This window comes from Suricata suricatta, chromosome 2 (genome assembly GCF_006229205.1).
Source record: "Suricata suricatta isolate VVHF042 chromosome 2, meerkat_22Aug2017_6uvM2_HiC, whole genome shotgun sequence".
Lineage (NCBI taxonomy): Eukaryota > Metazoa > Chordata > Mammalia > Carnivora > Herpestidae > Suricata > Suricata suricatta.
This window is the reverse complement of record NC_043701.1, coordinates 22,997,273-23,013,511: the sequence shown is the minus strand read 5'-3', so window position 1 is coordinate 23,013,511 and position 16,239 is coordinate 22,997,273. Positions and strand designations below refer to the sequence as shown.

General features: G+C 44.8%; 1 protein-coding gene across 3 annotated transcripts; it reads left to right on the top strand.

The window, feature by feature from the left end:
- Window positions 1-216: 216 nt before the first annotated feature.
- FAM71F1 (family with sequence similarity 71 member F1) lies at window positions 217-15,263 on the top strand. Of its 3 annotated transcripts, none has more exons than XM_029955538.1 (7): window positions 217-519; window positions 1,669-1,853; window positions 3,450-3,702; window positions 8,481-8,602; window positions 11,016-11,053; window positions 13,650-13,817; window positions 14,578-15,263. In XM_029955538.1, exons 1-7 carry the CDS (start codon window positions 271-273, stop codon window positions 14,589-14,591), a joined length of 1,029 nt encoding a protein of 342 aa, XP_029811398.1. In that variant the 5' UTR covers window positions 217-270; the 3' UTR covers window positions 14,592-15,263. The 3 variants fall into 3 exon arrangements, with proteins under 3 accessions (XP_029811398.1, XP_029811391.1, XP_029811389.1); XM_029955531.1 differs by having other exon boundaries at window positions 11,010-11,053; XM_029955529.1 differs by having other exon boundaries at window positions 11,007-11,053.
- The last annotated feature ends 976 nt before the right edge of the window (window positions 15,264-16,239 follow it).

Sequence of the window (16,239 nt, the reverse complement as noted above, 5' to 3'; positions counted from 1 at the left end):
CAGCAAGTTCTGGGGGCACTAGGTCCCCGGGTTCCAACAGGGGCTGGGAAATATCAGGGCCTAAACAAGCCGTGAAGACTCTGGAGGAAAAGGGAGGCTCCTCTGCAGTTTCCTTTCCTGCAGGCCTGCCCTGGTTTTTTTCATGATGTCATCCATTCATCATTGTGAGCTGATTGACGGTCCCAGGCCTCTTGGCCAGCTGCCCAAGGCCAGGAGGGAAGAGAGAGATAGCAGGACAAACTGGTAGCAGGCCCCTGAGCATGTACGGAAATGTTGTCATCAGTTCCACAGAGGAAGACTCGGTGGAAATCAAAGAAGATGGTAAAAGTCACGAGATCCTATCCAATCTTCCCCTTCTTGAATGTCTGGGAAGAAGTCAGGGGTCTGTTGCCTGTGGATGGGGAGCCAAACCCTGGCGTGGGCCTGGGTGTGGAGGAGGGACTGCTCTGCCAGATGGTTCATTCGCCAGAATTCAACCTCTTTCCTGACTCAGTGGTGTTTGAAAGCAACTTTGTCCAGGTACTCTTGGGTCGCTCAGAATGGCACTCCTGGATTCTTCTAAACCTGTTCCCAAGATGTGACTGGGAGAGTCTGTCCCTGGGACTGGAGTGGGATGAGCACCGAGGCAAGGAGGAGTCAGTGGGCCTGGGGTGCATCTGACCCTGTTTGCAGAGCCACAGGCAAGGCTGCTTGTGCAGACACTTGTCATCATGGGGAAGGAGATCAGGTGTTCTCTGCTCTGAGTAGAGGATTTGGTATCCGAATCCCTCAATTTGCTCCCTCCTCCAGGCTGTCAGCCCAAAGAGGTGAACGAAGAGGCAGTGAAATAAGCTGCCCTTTCAGGGTTTGTGACAGAAAGGCTGACTAGTGAAGGGACAGGATCTGGGCACCCAGAGAGACCAGGGCTCAGAATCTGCTTTCTCATCAGGAGGTGTCACTGTGCAAGCGACCTGCGCTCCCTGAATCACAGTTTCCTCGATTGTAAAATGAGTTGGACTGACCTAGTTATTACAGGCAAACACAGGAGGCAAAGACCTAAGTATGAGGGCACTCAGTGCATTTTGGTTTCCTTGCCTGGGCTCTCTGGCCAGCTGGAACCTAGAATAATCACACCTTGGGATTGCAAGGGACCCTTACAGTTCAGGGCGAGGAGGTTATAGGGCCCCTCAAAAAAGGGCCTAAAGACAAATCTTTCGAAGACAAGCCAGGAAACTGTGGGGAGGAGTCACAGACATGTGACACATGTCCGGGAACTCCAGGGTTATGGGTCTTATAGGCAATGGCTAATAGGAGGTAGTGTACATACAAATATGGTTGTTTAACCAGTATAGGTTAAAACCAATATAGTGGTTCTCTAGAAGCATTGATTTTTCACACACACACACACACACACCACCACCACCACCCCCACTGACCAGGGGGCATTGAGCAACATCTGGAGATAGTTCTGATGATCACAACTTGGGTGGGGAAGGGATTGCTACTAGCCTCCAATAGGTAGAGGCCGAGGATGCCTCTAAACATCCCTGGGATGCAAGAGAGCCCTCTCCCCCAAAGAAAGAATTGTCCAGCCCGAAATGCATAGTGCCAGGGTTGAGAAGCCCTCAGCTAAAATACACTGCAGCTTCTGCCAACTGCTCAGGCTGTGCCCTTGGGACTGCTTTGCAGGTCAAAAAGGGCAGGAACTGGGTAGACATCTACAAAGCCTCTAACACCATGGCCGTCGGGGTGACCTCTTCCGTGCCCTGCCTGCCCCTTCCCAATATCCTCCTCATGGCTAGTGTCAAGTGGCACCAGGGACAGAGCCAGACATGGAACAGACCATCTAAAGCCCCAAAGATCATCCTGAAGAGGTAAGTAACACAGAGGGGGACAGCAGAGGAGTAGGGTGAGGGGCAGGCCCAGAGCAGAGGCCGCTTTGTGACCAAACTCAAGATGGGGAGAAACAGAGAAGTCATTGGCAGTGACATTAATTTTTTAGAAATGGTAGCCCAAGGGGCGCCTGGGTGGCTCAGTCGGTTAAGCCTCCGGCTTCAGCTCAGGTCAGATCTCACGGTCGTGGGTTCGAGCCCCGCGTCAGGCTCTGTGCTGACAGCTAGCTCAGAGCCCGGAGCCTGCTTCCAGTTCTGTGTCTCCTTCTCTCTCTGCCCCTCCCCCTCTCATGCTCTGTCTCTCTTTGTATTAAAAATAAATAAAACATTAAAAAAAAAAAAAGAAATGGTAGCCCAAGGCAGAGGGTGCACTGGACGCATCAAGGCTAAGAGGTGGGGGGGGGGGGGGAGTGGGAGGCAGGGGCGCAAGGGAAGCATCACGTGGCCTGTAACGAGAAGCCAGTCAATAGCCCACTTCTCTTCCTGCTGCACCCGCCCCACTAAATTCATGAGGAATCTCTCTACCTGGGGCCGAGGGGCAAGGAAGCACTGAGGTCCAGCTGGTTGGGAGACATGGGTTCTAGTGTTTGGTAGCCAACTGACTCAAACACTTTCTGAGTCACAAGTTACTTGCTGCATCTCAATTTTCCCACTAGTAAAATAAGTGGAACCAAGTCTCACTTAGAACCATAACGTACAGTGACATCACACTCCTCTGGGATGAAACAGCCCCTTTTGAAGTTTGGACCCCTCCAAGTAATCTGTAGGATGTCTCAAGAATCTCTAGATCTTCCCAGAAAGCCAGGTAAACCCTTCATCTCTCCCCATTGGCTCAGTGCTAAACCTCACCTTTATGTTCCGTGTGGGGCAATAGCCAGATCCCTGAATTTTAGCCCCTTTGCGAAGAGTAGTTGAAGCATTAGGGTCGATGAATGTGCCAACTCTGTGGCAGAGGGGGCCAGTCCCTTTATGCCATCCAGAAGGAAATTGAAAAACCCTCTGACCCCAGCCACCTTACTCCAGGACTGTCTCTCTCAAGCAGGACCCCAGGGAACACCAGCATGAGAATCAGGGCAGAGTTCAGGGCCACGTCCCAGACCTACTGAATCTGAGTTTTAGGGGATATCTCCAGGCATCTTCATTTTATTTTATTTTATTTTATTTTATTTTATTTTATTTTAAAATTTTTTAATGTTTATTTATGTTTTTGAGAGAAAGACAGAGCATGAGTGGGGAAGGGACAGAGAGAGGAGACACAGAATCTGAACCAGGCTCTACGCTCTGAGCTGTCAGCACAGAGCCTGATGTGGGGCTCAAACTCATGAACTGTGAGACCATGACCTGAGCTGAAGTGAGATGCTTAGCCAACTGAGCCACCCAGGTGCCCCAGGCATCTTCATTTTAATCAAGCTCCCCAGGTGAAGCCAATCTTCCCAAAGTTGGAGCACTGCTGTGCCAAGCACTCTCTCTCCTACCCCGCCTCCCAAAGCCTCAGTCCTGTAGGAGAGGCCTTAATGAAGAGACGGTTGGATCCCACAAAATAGGGTTGTCTACATGTGTCTTCCCTTGTGGCTTCAGGATTCTCCCATTGAAGTTTGTGGAACTTCAAGTCTGTGACCGGCTTCAACGCATCCTGCAGCTGCGGACAGTCACTGAGAAGATCTACTACCTAAGGCTCCACCCTGACCATCCAGAGACTGTCTTCCATTTCTGGATCCGACTGGTTCAAATCCTGCATAAGGGCCTGTCCATCACCACCAAAGACCCTAGGATTCTCGTCAGTCACTGTCTGGTACCCAAGAACAGCTGCAGCCCCTCCGAAGACTCTAACGTAAGTGGGCACCATTGCCACCTCCAGCAATGGCCAGAGCTGGAGTTTAGGTGAGCTGGAATGTGAGCATCCTGTGGGGGTGATCCCTGCCTTAGGCCTTTGCTAATCAGCTTTATGGAGGTAGCGTCTAGAGAGTCATGAAACCCAGCCATTTTAAGGGTGTAGTTCGACACTTTTCAGTAACTGTATAGAGTTGTGCCACCTACACTGCAATTCAGTTTTAGAATTCTTCATCACCCTAAATGTTTCCTTGCGCCCATTTGCAGTCATTCACGTGCTCCCATTTCCTGCCCTAGGCAGTCATTGATCTCTGTTCCGTCTCTATAAGGTCATAGTTCTTGGACATTTCATATATTTGGAGTCCTACACTCTTTTGTGTCTGGCTTCTTTGACTTAGCATAATGTTTTTTGGGCCCATCTACATTGTAGCATGAGGCCAATTCTGTGGCAGAGTCAGACTATCAGGATTCCTTTTCATCGCTGAATCACATTCCATTGTATAGATAGACCACATTTTGTTTGTCCATTCACCAGTGGGCAGACGTTAGGATTGTTTCCAGTTTTTTAGTATTATGATGCTGAGATGAACATTTGTGTCAAAGTTTTTGTGTAGATATGTGTTTGACGTGTCTTGGATAGATTCTAAGGAATGCAATAGCTGGGTAATATATTATGTGAATTAAAAGTAAGCTTATATTTAACTCTTAGAGAAACTGACAAACTATTTTTCAAAGTGGCTGCACCATTTTACATTCCCATCAGCAATGCATGAAGGTCTCAGGTTTTCCATATCCTCACCAACATTGACATTATCTAAGTTTTTTAGTAAAGCCATTTTAGTGGGTGTATGGTGGTTTTAATTTGGGTTTCCTGAATAGTTAGCGATCTTGAGAAAGTTTTTCATGGGCTTATTAGTCATTTATGTATCTTCTTTGGTGAAATGTCTCTTAGAGTCTTTTGCCCATTTTTAAACTGTGTTTTGTCTTATTGAGTTGTTAGAGTTCTTTGTGTATTCTAGATACAAAACCTCTATCAGATATATGTTTTATAAATATTCTCTCCCAGTCTGTAAATTTCTTTTCATTTTCTTAATGGTGTCTTTTGTGTACAGTGTTTAACTTTGATGAACTTCAATTTGTCATTTTTTTTCTTTTATGGATCAGGCTTTTGATGTTGTAGCTAAAACTTTTTTGTTCGGCCCAAAGTCACAAAGATTTAATCTATGTTTTTTTTTTAGAAATATTTACTAAAGGTACTACAGTAATATCTCAGTCACTTGCAATCATATGGCTTTTTAAAAAATGTTTATCCATTTTTGAGAAAGAGAGCACAAGGTGGGGAGGGGCAGAGAGAGAGGGGAACAGAGTGTCTGAAGCAGGCTCTGCACTGACAGCATAGAGCCCGACGCAGGGCTCAAACTCATGAACCAGGAGATCATAACCTGAGCCAAAGTCAGACACTTAACTCACTGAGGCCTCCAGGTGCCCCTATCTGTGTTTTCTTATATAAGTTTTATAGATTCCATTTAGGTCTATAATCTATTTTGTGAGGTAAGAACTAAGTACTTTTTTTTAAATATGTGGATATAAATTGTCCCAGCACCATTGGTTGAAAAGACTATCCTTTTTCCCTTGAATTGTCCTGTCACCCTTGTTGAAAATAAATTGACCATAAATTTAAAAATATACTTCTGGGTTCTTAACTGAGAATTCTACTGGTATGTTTGCTTATTCTTAGGCCAATATACCACATTGTCTCGATTAATGTAACTTTATACTACATTTTGAAATTGGGTGATGTACATTTTCCAATTTTTTTTTCAAATTACTTTGGCTATTCTAGATCCTTTGCATTTCCATATAAATTTTAGGATCAGCTTGTCAATTTCTACAAAATAGCCTACAGAAGTTTTACAAGAACATGTTGAATTTACAACTTAACTTGGAGACAATGGCTATTTTACCGATATTGAGTCTTCTAGTACATGAATATGTAATGTCTTTCTATTTATTTTGATCTTCTTTCATTTCTCTTATTGTTTTTGTACCTTTTAGTAAACATGTTCTACATTTCTTTTGTTTTTTTCCTAATAGTTTGTTGTTGTTGATACTATTTTGAGTTGAATTATATTTTCTTAATTTCATGTTTGTATCCTTCATTGATAGTATATAGATAAACCATTGATTTTTGTACATTAATCTTGTTCATTAGATATAGTAGTTTTTGTGGATTCCTTGGGATTTTTACATACATACATATACATATAGTTTTTTTTACATTTATTTACTTTTGAGAGATAGAGTGACACAGAGCATGAGTGGGGGAGGAGCAGAGAGAAGGAGACTGAATCCGAAGCAGGCTCCAGGCTTTGAGCAAGCATTCAGCACAGAGCCTGACTCAGGGCTCGAACCCAGGATCGTGAGATCATGACCTGAGCCAAAGTCAAACACTTAACTGACTGAGCCACCCAGGTGTCCAGGTTTGTTAGCATTTTGTTAAGAATTTTTGCATTGATGTTCATCAGCGATATTGATCCACAGTCACATATACGTCATCTGCAGGTAAAGACAGTTTTACTTCATTTCTAGTCAGGATCCATTTGTTTATTGTCTATTGCCTTACCCAGAATCTTCAGTGCAATGTTTGTTGGAAGTGGCAAAAGTAGGGGCACCTGGGTACCTCAATCAGTTAAGCATCTGACTCTTGATCTCAGCTCAGGTCTTGATCTCAGGGTTGTGAGCGCAAGCCCTGCATTGGGCTCCACAGTGGGCATGAAGCCTACTTTAAAAAAGAAAAAGAAGTGGCAAAAGCAGACATCCTCACCTTGTTCCTGATCTTGGGGGAAAAACATTCAGTCTTTCATTAAGTATGATGCTCATTATGAGACTTTGGTGGATGCCCTTTATCAGGCTGAGAAGTTCCCTTCTATTTCTTGTTTATTGAGAGTTTTTACCATGAATGGGTATTGGATTACATCAAATGCTTTTTCTGTGTCTACTGAGATGATCATGCAGTTTGTCCTTTATTCTATTAATATGGTGTCTTGCATTACTTGGGTTTTAGATGTTAAACCAACTTCATGTTCCTTCCATAAATTCTACTTTGTCACAGTGTGTATAATCCTTTATCTAAGTTATTGTATTCAGTTTGTTAGCATCTTTTTTTAAATGTTTATTTTTATTTATTTTGAGAGAGAGAAACCATGGGCAGGGGAGGGGCAAAGAGAGAGGGAAAGAGGAAGAATCCCAAATGGGCTCTCCATGTCAACACAGAGCCCAACATGGGGCTCGAAAGCTCCAGATCATGACCTGAGCCTAAAACAAGAGTTGGACACTTAACCAACTGAACCGCCCAGGCACTCTGGTTTGTTAGCATTTTGTTAAGAATTGTTGCATCTATATTCATTAGTGATATTGGTGTATAGTTTCTTTGGGACACCTTTGTGATACTCTGGCTTTGGTCTTAGGGTACTACTAGCCTCATTGAATGATTTGGGAAGTGTTCTCTCCCCCTCTATTTTCTGAGTTTGTGGAAGACTGGTATTATCACTTCTTTAAATATTTGATAGAAGTAATCAGTGAAGCCACCTAGGCATTGCCCTGGGCCTTAAGATGTGACCATAAGACCAGTTTGAGCAGGAACATAAACTCCATGAAGGCAGGGGGTTTTATCTGACTTCTTGGCACTATCCCTAGAGCCTGGCACATAGCCGACATCCAATACATATTGAATGAATGAATGAACAAATGCATATGAGCAGCAGGAACAGCTGGACTGCCTTTGGGGGCATTACCGGCAGTAGGAAAGGGGGAAATTTGACCCCAGTGTGAAAAGAAGCTCAAAATAGAATTTTTCTTAGATAAATTAATTTTTAAAACATTCATTAAATTTCAACAACAGATATTCGATCCCCCTACACTTAAATATAAAAACAAGTAGCAAGGGGTGCCTGGATGGCTCAGTCAGTTAAGTGTCTGACTTCGGCTCAGGTCATGATCTCACAGTTCATGAGTTCAAGGCCTGCATCAGGCTCTTTGCTGACAGATTGGATCTTGGAGCCTGCTTCAGATTCTGTGCCTTCCCCTCTCTCTCTGCCCCTCCTCTGCTCATGCTCTGTCTCTCTCTCTCTCAAAAATGAACGAACACTTAAAAAAAATTAAAAACAAGTAGCATAAGCTTTATTAAAGTTTACAAGAATAGGCTATTCAGTAACACATGAAGGTATCTTAATAAGAATAGATTATCAGGGAACCTGGGTGGCTCAATTGGTTAAGCGTCCCACTTCAGCTCAGGTCTCAATCTTACAGTTCATGAGTTCAAGCCCTGCTTTGGATTCTCTCTCTCTCCCTCTTTCTCTGACCCTCCCCCACTCTCTCTCTCTCTCAAAATAAATACATAAATTTAAACAATATATTATCCACTGAGTGCTAGGTATTATACATAAGTGATGAATCACTAAATTCTACTCCTGAAAACAATATTATGCTATGTGTTAACTAACTCGAACTTAAATAAAATTTTGAAGAAAAAAAAGATTATTTGCTAAATTATGTCTAAACTTTTCAATGACATTATCCTTAAGGCACCAAAGGATATTTACAACAGTACAGGGAGTATAAACAGACAGATTCAGCCTCAGAATTGCCTCTCTGAGCAGCTGACAGGGCAGCCCAGTGGAACAGTGTCTGTTCGAACACTTTCAGGTCTGGACCATGATCAGGACAATGCAGAGACCCTAAGGCATTAACTACCTGGCTTTGCTTTTTTTCTCCCTCTAGTCAGTACAGAAGAAACCCCAAGCCTCCCAGCCCAGCGAGAGTCTCTTGCAGCTGATGGCCGAGGGGGAGAGTGAGGCGCTCGCTCAGATTTTTGCTGACTTGCACCAGCCCAGCCAGTTAAGGTACATGACTTAAACCAGGCCAGTCTGACACCCAGATGGCCACTTCTGCAGCCCAGATGGCCTGGCCAAAAGATCCAGAAACCAAATAACTTGGAAAAGGAGCAGAGGGAGGAGCATGGAACGCTGCCACGGAGTGCCCAGGCTTTACCCTTGACTCAGGACAACCTTTTGCCAGTTAAAACCTTATTCCCCTCCACACACCAAGCCCTGTAGGCTTGACTCCAGAGGAGGAATGTTATAAAAAAAAGTAACTCTTCAATTATAAGAATACATTAGTAGCACAGGTGGGTAAGTAAAACCTTATTTGGAATCCTAGTTCTACAGAGGAATAACTGAAACATTGTACCAAACATTATCTACTCATTGAGTTCATTGACCTACTCACCTGACCTCTGCTTGGATTCAGGGAGCTTCTGTGGTTGTTTTCTCATTGTATAGTCTGTTCTGGAAAGTTCTATCATCCAAGCCCATCTTATCCATGCCTGAGGAAATGTCCCTGTATTTTGCAGGTGACTTAGGATGTAGTCTTACGATAGGTTGGTGTGACAAACATTGAGGGCCCTTAGACCACAGGGCACCACAACCAAAGAACAAAGATAACATGGGAGCCAGTGTCCTAGCAATCTTGATTTATGGTCTAAAAAAGAGAAGAGAGAACAGAAATAAGTTAGTAAGTGTCACCAGAAGAGAAAAACAAGGTTTTAGAAAATTTTTGTCACAATAGGGACCAGCAACTCAGAGACACACCAGAAATAAAAAGAAAGGGTTTTTTCCCTGAGTGCCCGCAGCAAACCAGTAGAATTGGAGGGAACTGTTTCTTAGAGTGGTTAAGAGCTCACACAGCCCTGGACACCACAGTCACCACTCTATGAGCCTTGGGCACATTGTTTCCTTTTTCTGGTCCTAAGTTTTCATATCTGCAAAATGGAAATTATGATAGTGCCAACCTCATCCAGATAGTGTAAGATCAAATCAGCTCACATGCAGGTTCCTCAGCAGATTTAGAGGAAGACGGAAGGGGATTCTCAATAAATATTAACTTGCAGCATTAACTTGGGCTGGAAGCTGTGAAGTATTAACACAAGAAAAAGATTTGTTAGTTGCACACTGTTAAAGAATGTATACCGGGGGTTGTAACTCTGCATATCATACAGAGATCTGTAGTTAAGAAATTTCTGGGTAGCATTGCTGAGCTGATGACCCCTGGACTCGAATAGAGCAAGATATATTAAAGCAACTTTATGACTGTCTCAAAATGTAAAAGCATAGGTTTTTTTTTTTCCATGAAGTATAGTGTCTGTTTATATTCATGGCTACAATTCAGTTGCATGGCCATACCCGGCTACAAGGGAGCTGGGAAATGCACTCATCATGTGCCTAACACAAAACTAGATGCTCTGCCCCCGAGGGAGAAGGGAAGAAGGGATACTAGGGGCCACTTGGCCAATTCTGGCACAGACAGCTTTTAACAGGTCCAGAAGGTCAGAAGAGAGTAGGCTCAGAAGGAGCAATAGGCATCCACCAGCTAAAGGGTAGAGAGTGCAGTGCAGGTTAAGGGAACTTATCATCCTGAGGAAGAGACTTGGTGAGTGGGGAGGAGGAGAAGGAAGGCCCACGGGGAAGCAGTAGTGGTGGAAGAATCCAAGTACAAGTGGGCAGGGGCCGAGTCATGGCCTGGGAAGCCATGGGAATGAATTCAGACGTCAGTGTCATGGGAGGCTTAGCCTCATTTTAAACTGGGAAGTGATGTGATCCAATTTACATTTTGGAAAGGTCATGCTGGCTGTTGCAGTGACAGTTGATTTGAAAAGAGAAAGAATAGGTGTGGAGAGACCAGCCGGGAAGCTGGGGCAACCTCATCTGGCCTGTCATCTCCCAAATGGATCAGAGGGATGCCAGGAATAGGGGGAAATGGCTTTTTGCTGCACTCTTATCTCAACAATGGCTTTGTGCAGGCATTTGGTTTCTTCTCTTGAATGTCCCAGGCTGAAGCCCTGAGTGATGAGCTTTCTCCTCATTCAGGCAGGTTCTAGTCTGGTTGCAATTATATATCAGTTTTTGCACATTGGCAACAACAAGCAGCTTACAGCAAATAAAAATAAATGGCTGAGACCAAGGATCAAACAGATGGAGGCACACCCATTCCTCCTCAGCAAAATCAGCAGCATGGATTCTGCTCCCCATCCCACCCCCTCTTCCTCCACTCCCTTCCCTAGTTTTTCTTCTGGTACTTTAGTATGCGTCACACCCACCCAGTGTAGCCACAGCTGGCCTTTTTCATATTTATATCTGCCTCTAAAGCTTTTGCATCCGGCAAAATAGAACTAGAGACAAGATCTGAAATGAGAGTTTCATGCTCTTTTCTTTTCCTTTTGACCTTCATTTCCTTGATCCTGAAATGCTGGAGTTCCAGGAGCAGCAAAAAGACACAGATCAAAAGGGACAACTCAGGTAATGGAGGGGACAGGGCACCCATTTCTTGGAGAACTTTTTGCTCCACATATGGAGGAATAAGTTTCCCCTACCCCTGCCCCCTCCCAGCTTTCCTGGATCTCTGTCTTCCTCCCATGCCTTAGTGTGAGTCCCTCTAGGTTCTTTGGCCACCAGAGTCAAGTTGGCAACAAATCTTGCCAATTTCTTCCTTTGAAATATTTCTCAGATTTTTTACTACACTTCTACTCCTGTGGGTTCTACCTTAGTCCACCTTGTCAGCTCATGGCTGGCCGGCAGTCATCTTCCACTAGTTTATTCATTCATCTCATCATTCAGAAGTACACAGGGAGGACTTGGTAAGCGCCAAACATTGTCTAAGACTTTGGAGTCACAATGAAGAAAAAGACACAGTCCCCTCCTGAAAGTGTTTATAATTTGCTGGAGACTAGATGGGTAAATCCTAAAGTCACAAAAACTCTCTTTTGAGACAACATTCAAAATTCATGCCTGGGGTCCCTCCCTCCTCCCAGGAAGCTGTTCAGAAAGATCCAAGGTCTGAGCTGAGTCCTAGAGGATGAGTGCAAGCAGGACTGGCCGAAGCGGGGGAGGCAGGGCATGCCAGGAGGAGACAGAGTGTGTGTGAGAGAGCGTGACACCTTCTAGAAACAGCAGCCAGTTCCCTACATATTTCTAGGTTCTAGTTTACCCCAGATCCACTCATTTGGGCATGCATGACCGTGCATAAACTGCCCCTTTTACCCATCTCACCTGATCACTTTTTCCCCCTCAAACAGAACCCCGTGCCTCATCTATCTCTCCAGCGCAAGTCTGCTCCAGTCAAGCCTTGGCTCTCTTACATTATTCCCTAACTGCTTCATAGGCTTAAGTCTTATTTATTCAAGCAACATTCATTTCTTTTCATGCCTCTGAATTACCTGCAGTGGCAAACACAGGGCTAAGACACTATAGGAGATAGATAAGTATCCGTGCACCGCAGCACTAATAAACTATCCCTCCACATTGGCTCAGGAGGCAACCAGAACATCCTATTTAGGAATTTAGAGGATGTAGAGATCTCAGAGAAGCTCTACCAATGTTCGTCCAAACCAGGGACTACAACTCAAACATCTGGAGAGAGTCTAGGTATCGTATAAGATATGGTTGCCTTTTCTCTCAACTCCATTGTAAGTTGAGCAACAGCTGGGCTGACACTTGGTTTCAGCACTGAGAAGGCCATAGGATGTGGTAGGGACAGGGACAATGACAAAGTGAAGGTTTCAATGAAGCTTTCATTGTCACCATGCTGGAACACAGATCTGGTGTTGCCAGATACCCTGATTTTTCAAGAAAAGCCCATTATCTGGATTTTTTATGTCACCTACTGCCTGCCCCATTAAAAAAAAAAACAACCTAAAGCACAGCATAGGCTGACACTTAGTGCGTAAACTAAACATATCTGCAGACAAAATTCAGCCTGGAGACTGCCAGTTCACAGCCCCTATTCTAAATGGTGAGGAGAGCTGATGCTGGCCTAGGGCCATGTTTTCCCCAAAACCTAAGGATGCTTTCTCATGTCATGTGACCAATAATACAATGGTGATTCATTGTACTGAATGTTTTCACACTTAGATTCAATCACATACCATACTCAAAACCTACCCCATGAGATTATTGTTGAAGAAGACAGAATATTTCAATTTCAGAGTCAAAGGATATGTATGTCATGGGAACTACCATTCCTGAGCTGTCCTGAGGCTGATTTCAATGAATTATCCTAGGATGTCCTCAGGACCCTTCTCTTTCCTTAGAACGAACCCCTCTTTCCTCTTTGGGCCTAGGTAGCATACCCCTTGAGTATGGAAGGACAGTTATACCCCAGCCTCTTGGAACTTCTGGATGAAAAGAAGGAGAGAGCTACATTTGGAAAAACCAGCGTCCCAAAAGCTTACTTGTGTAGCTGAATCTTTCAACTTCCCATTGGTGTGGGTGGTGTGGCGTATTGCAGTGCTTCCCAAACTATATTGTGCACATAATTTCTGGGGATCTCGTTGAAATGCAGATTCTGGGTCAGAAGGTCTGGGTGGGCCAGAAACTGCATGCTCTCTCCCAGGTGATGGCAAAGATAGTGGGCTGCAAGCTACCTTTTGAGTAGCTGAAGCCAAGTGGACCAAGAATAGGCTCTGGCTTAAGGCCATCTGGGTTCAAGGCCATTGCTAGTGTGGTTAGCTAAGTCTCCTGGGGAAATTTACTCAGTGATCCTCTCCAAGACACATTGGTTCTCTCCTTTCACTGGCACTGCGCTGTTCAAATGGTAGAATGGTTAAAACATGGGCTCTATTGCCTAGCTACCTGGCTTTGATTTCTGACTCTGACTCCTCATTATATGACCATCGGTAAGTGACTTAACCTCATTGGGCCTCAGATTCCTAGGAAAATGGAGACTATTAGCAGCACTGACCTCTCAGAGTTGTTATGAGGATTAAAAGAGCATTAATACATGGGATTGTTTGGACCCCTGTCTGGCCCATAATAAGCACCCCACACATGTTGGTCATAACCTGTGAGACTGTTCTGTGAATTAAAGTACAAACAAATGCATTCTCTTTTTGACTAGAGAAAAACACTCCCAGTGAAGACAGCATCCCTTGTACCCCCGACCTCCGTTGGAGGGATTCGTTCACTTATGGAGAGTGGGAAAGAGAGAACCCCTCATGTCCGCAGCCCCTTTCGCTCCTCAGCACTCTGGCAGCCTCCATGGGACCACAGCTGGCCCCACTCATAGGTATGATGATGGGATTAATCTGATCTCCTTCATAGGACAGGCCTGGAGTTCCACCTCAGGCCCGGGTCAGGTCCTAAGGTCCTGGGGGTGATTCCAGAAGGCTGTGAGTGGGAGTGGGGGATGGCAGCCAAAGGCAAGTCAACCATCTTTGTTTCTGCCCTGTTCTCTACCTCCAACTGGGTTGAGTGAAACCCTAAATGTGGCAGTTCCAAAGCCTGTAAAGGCCCCCAAGGAGTTCCTGCAAGTGGCCCTGAAGGGATAGAGACCAGGACACTTGTAGGTACACTTGATTTCTCCCCTGCTGTGTGGGAGGGGCTGGCTGCATGGAGTGCCTCTGGGGCTCTTCCTTTGAGGGAGTGGAACGCTGGCTCTCCCTTTGCCTTTCCAGAGCTCTTGGGGAGCCCCAACCTTCTGCAGAGTGAGGAGGAGCTAGGCCAAATCGGGCAGGGAGGAGGTGATACTTCTCTGGAGCCCAGCTCTTATTTGTCCATGTTCCAAGGCTCATCCATCCATCCATATATTCCTCTGGCAAATATTCATTAAGCACTTCCTATGTGCCTCTGTCTGACCAGGGATGGATCCTGAAAGAAGGGAGGAGTGGTTTGTGTTTTCTCAAGTCAAATATTAATAAAGCACTACCTCTTACAAGATACCTGTTATTAATTGTTGGCAATGAAAAAATAGCATATCTACATGCCCACAGAAAAACCTTTTAGGCACGCTATAGCTCATTGGACATTTTTCTCTCTTACACTAACAGGAAACTCTATTTGAACCACCCTTTCATACTGAAGAGAATCTATGCAGCCTTCACCAACACCACTCTGCAGCCTTCAGCTTTCTGAGGGACTCTAAACTGGATGTGGGGGAGAAAGCTGCAACTAAGGAAACAGTAGAACCATCTCACGCTGATAGCATAGCCTTTCCTTGGAGAACCATTTGGGAGCACGGCTCCGGCTCTGAGTGAGAAGCATTATTCCTGCATCATTTGTAACTCCCTGTACTCTGGGTCCACACTACCACCTCTTACCACACCTCACCTCCATTCCACCACCAGTGCGAGCATAAGAAGACATGCTCTCAGAAGGACCAAGGCCAAGAGATGGAGAGAAGGAGGGAAAGGGAAGCAGCACAGGAGGAGAGGTGGAAGAGACCAAAATGGAGGTGAAGAGAGGAGGTGGAGGCAGGAAATCTGAGTAGAGGGGAGATCTCGCAGAGAGGTGGTAACAGAAGGAAACAGAGGGACCTGAAAAAGAAGCTGAAGTGGATAAGAGAAGAAACATACCACTGAGAGATGCCTCACCAAGCTTCTATTTATCTAATTTAAAACTTGAAAATAAGGCCATATACCAAAACAGGAAAGTTTTTTCTTCTCTGTTCAGATAACTCTGGATAAATATGAGGGGCCAGAGACTCAATCCAGCCAAGGGCCTCTCCTTAAGTTTCCTTTTTTTCCAGTTGTTGCTGTTGGTGGTGGTGGTGGTGGTGGTGGTTGTCATCTTTGTCACAGTCCCTCTTTTCTGATTCAAGCTTCACACCTCCTTCCTTAGCTCATTTCTCTAACTTGGACCTGCTAGCCTAGCCCTGGCAATCAGATGGAGGTTTGGGTTTGAGGCCACAGAAAGTTTCCTGCAGGAGGCAGTTAAGGTGTGTGAGGTAGGGGGAATTTCTCTTTTAGTGGTCAAACTTTCTAAGTTTGCTGTTGTGCCTCAGTCCTACTAGCACTGGCTTAATCTCTTTTGCATATGACACCCCCATGAAATGTTGACATACCGTGTTAAGTGCTCATTACACTAGTGATTCCACAAAGAGGAGGTACAGCTCAAAGCATGGAGAAGTCAGAGGTTCCTGGCTCAAAGTAAAGGTAAAATCAGAGGTTCACAAATTATAGGTCAGGGGAGACACAAAGGAGTATCAGATGCCCAATGGACTGGCGTCTTTGTTTAAAATGTACAATATTTCATATTCAGTAAAAAACAGAGTATGAGTATTTCAGAAATGCTGCCCAGACTTCCAAGTGGGAAACTTTTTTAGATGTCTTGCTTTGTTTTAAGTTATTCTAGGAAGGTCTTTTCCTTCACTGGAGTAATTTTCAGATTGAAATGATTGGAGGGCTAAAAAGTTAGTTCCTGGATCATCATCACTCTTTCCAAGGATGAGTTTTGTCCTAATTTTGGTGATTTTAAGATCCACCTAGAAGATCCCTCCCATTCCTTGGCCACTGTTCCTTGAACTGTTGCCCAGTAATCCTGCCCACGACTCTCATCAGCCACTGACTCCCATGATTCTATCCTGGAGTTTGTCATTAATAACTGCACCCCACCCCATTACTCCCACTCTCCAGCTACACCACCTCCTACCTTTCCCCGAGGCCAGTAATCCTTCCACCCACCAATCCCACGATCTATTGTTCCTTCTGGGT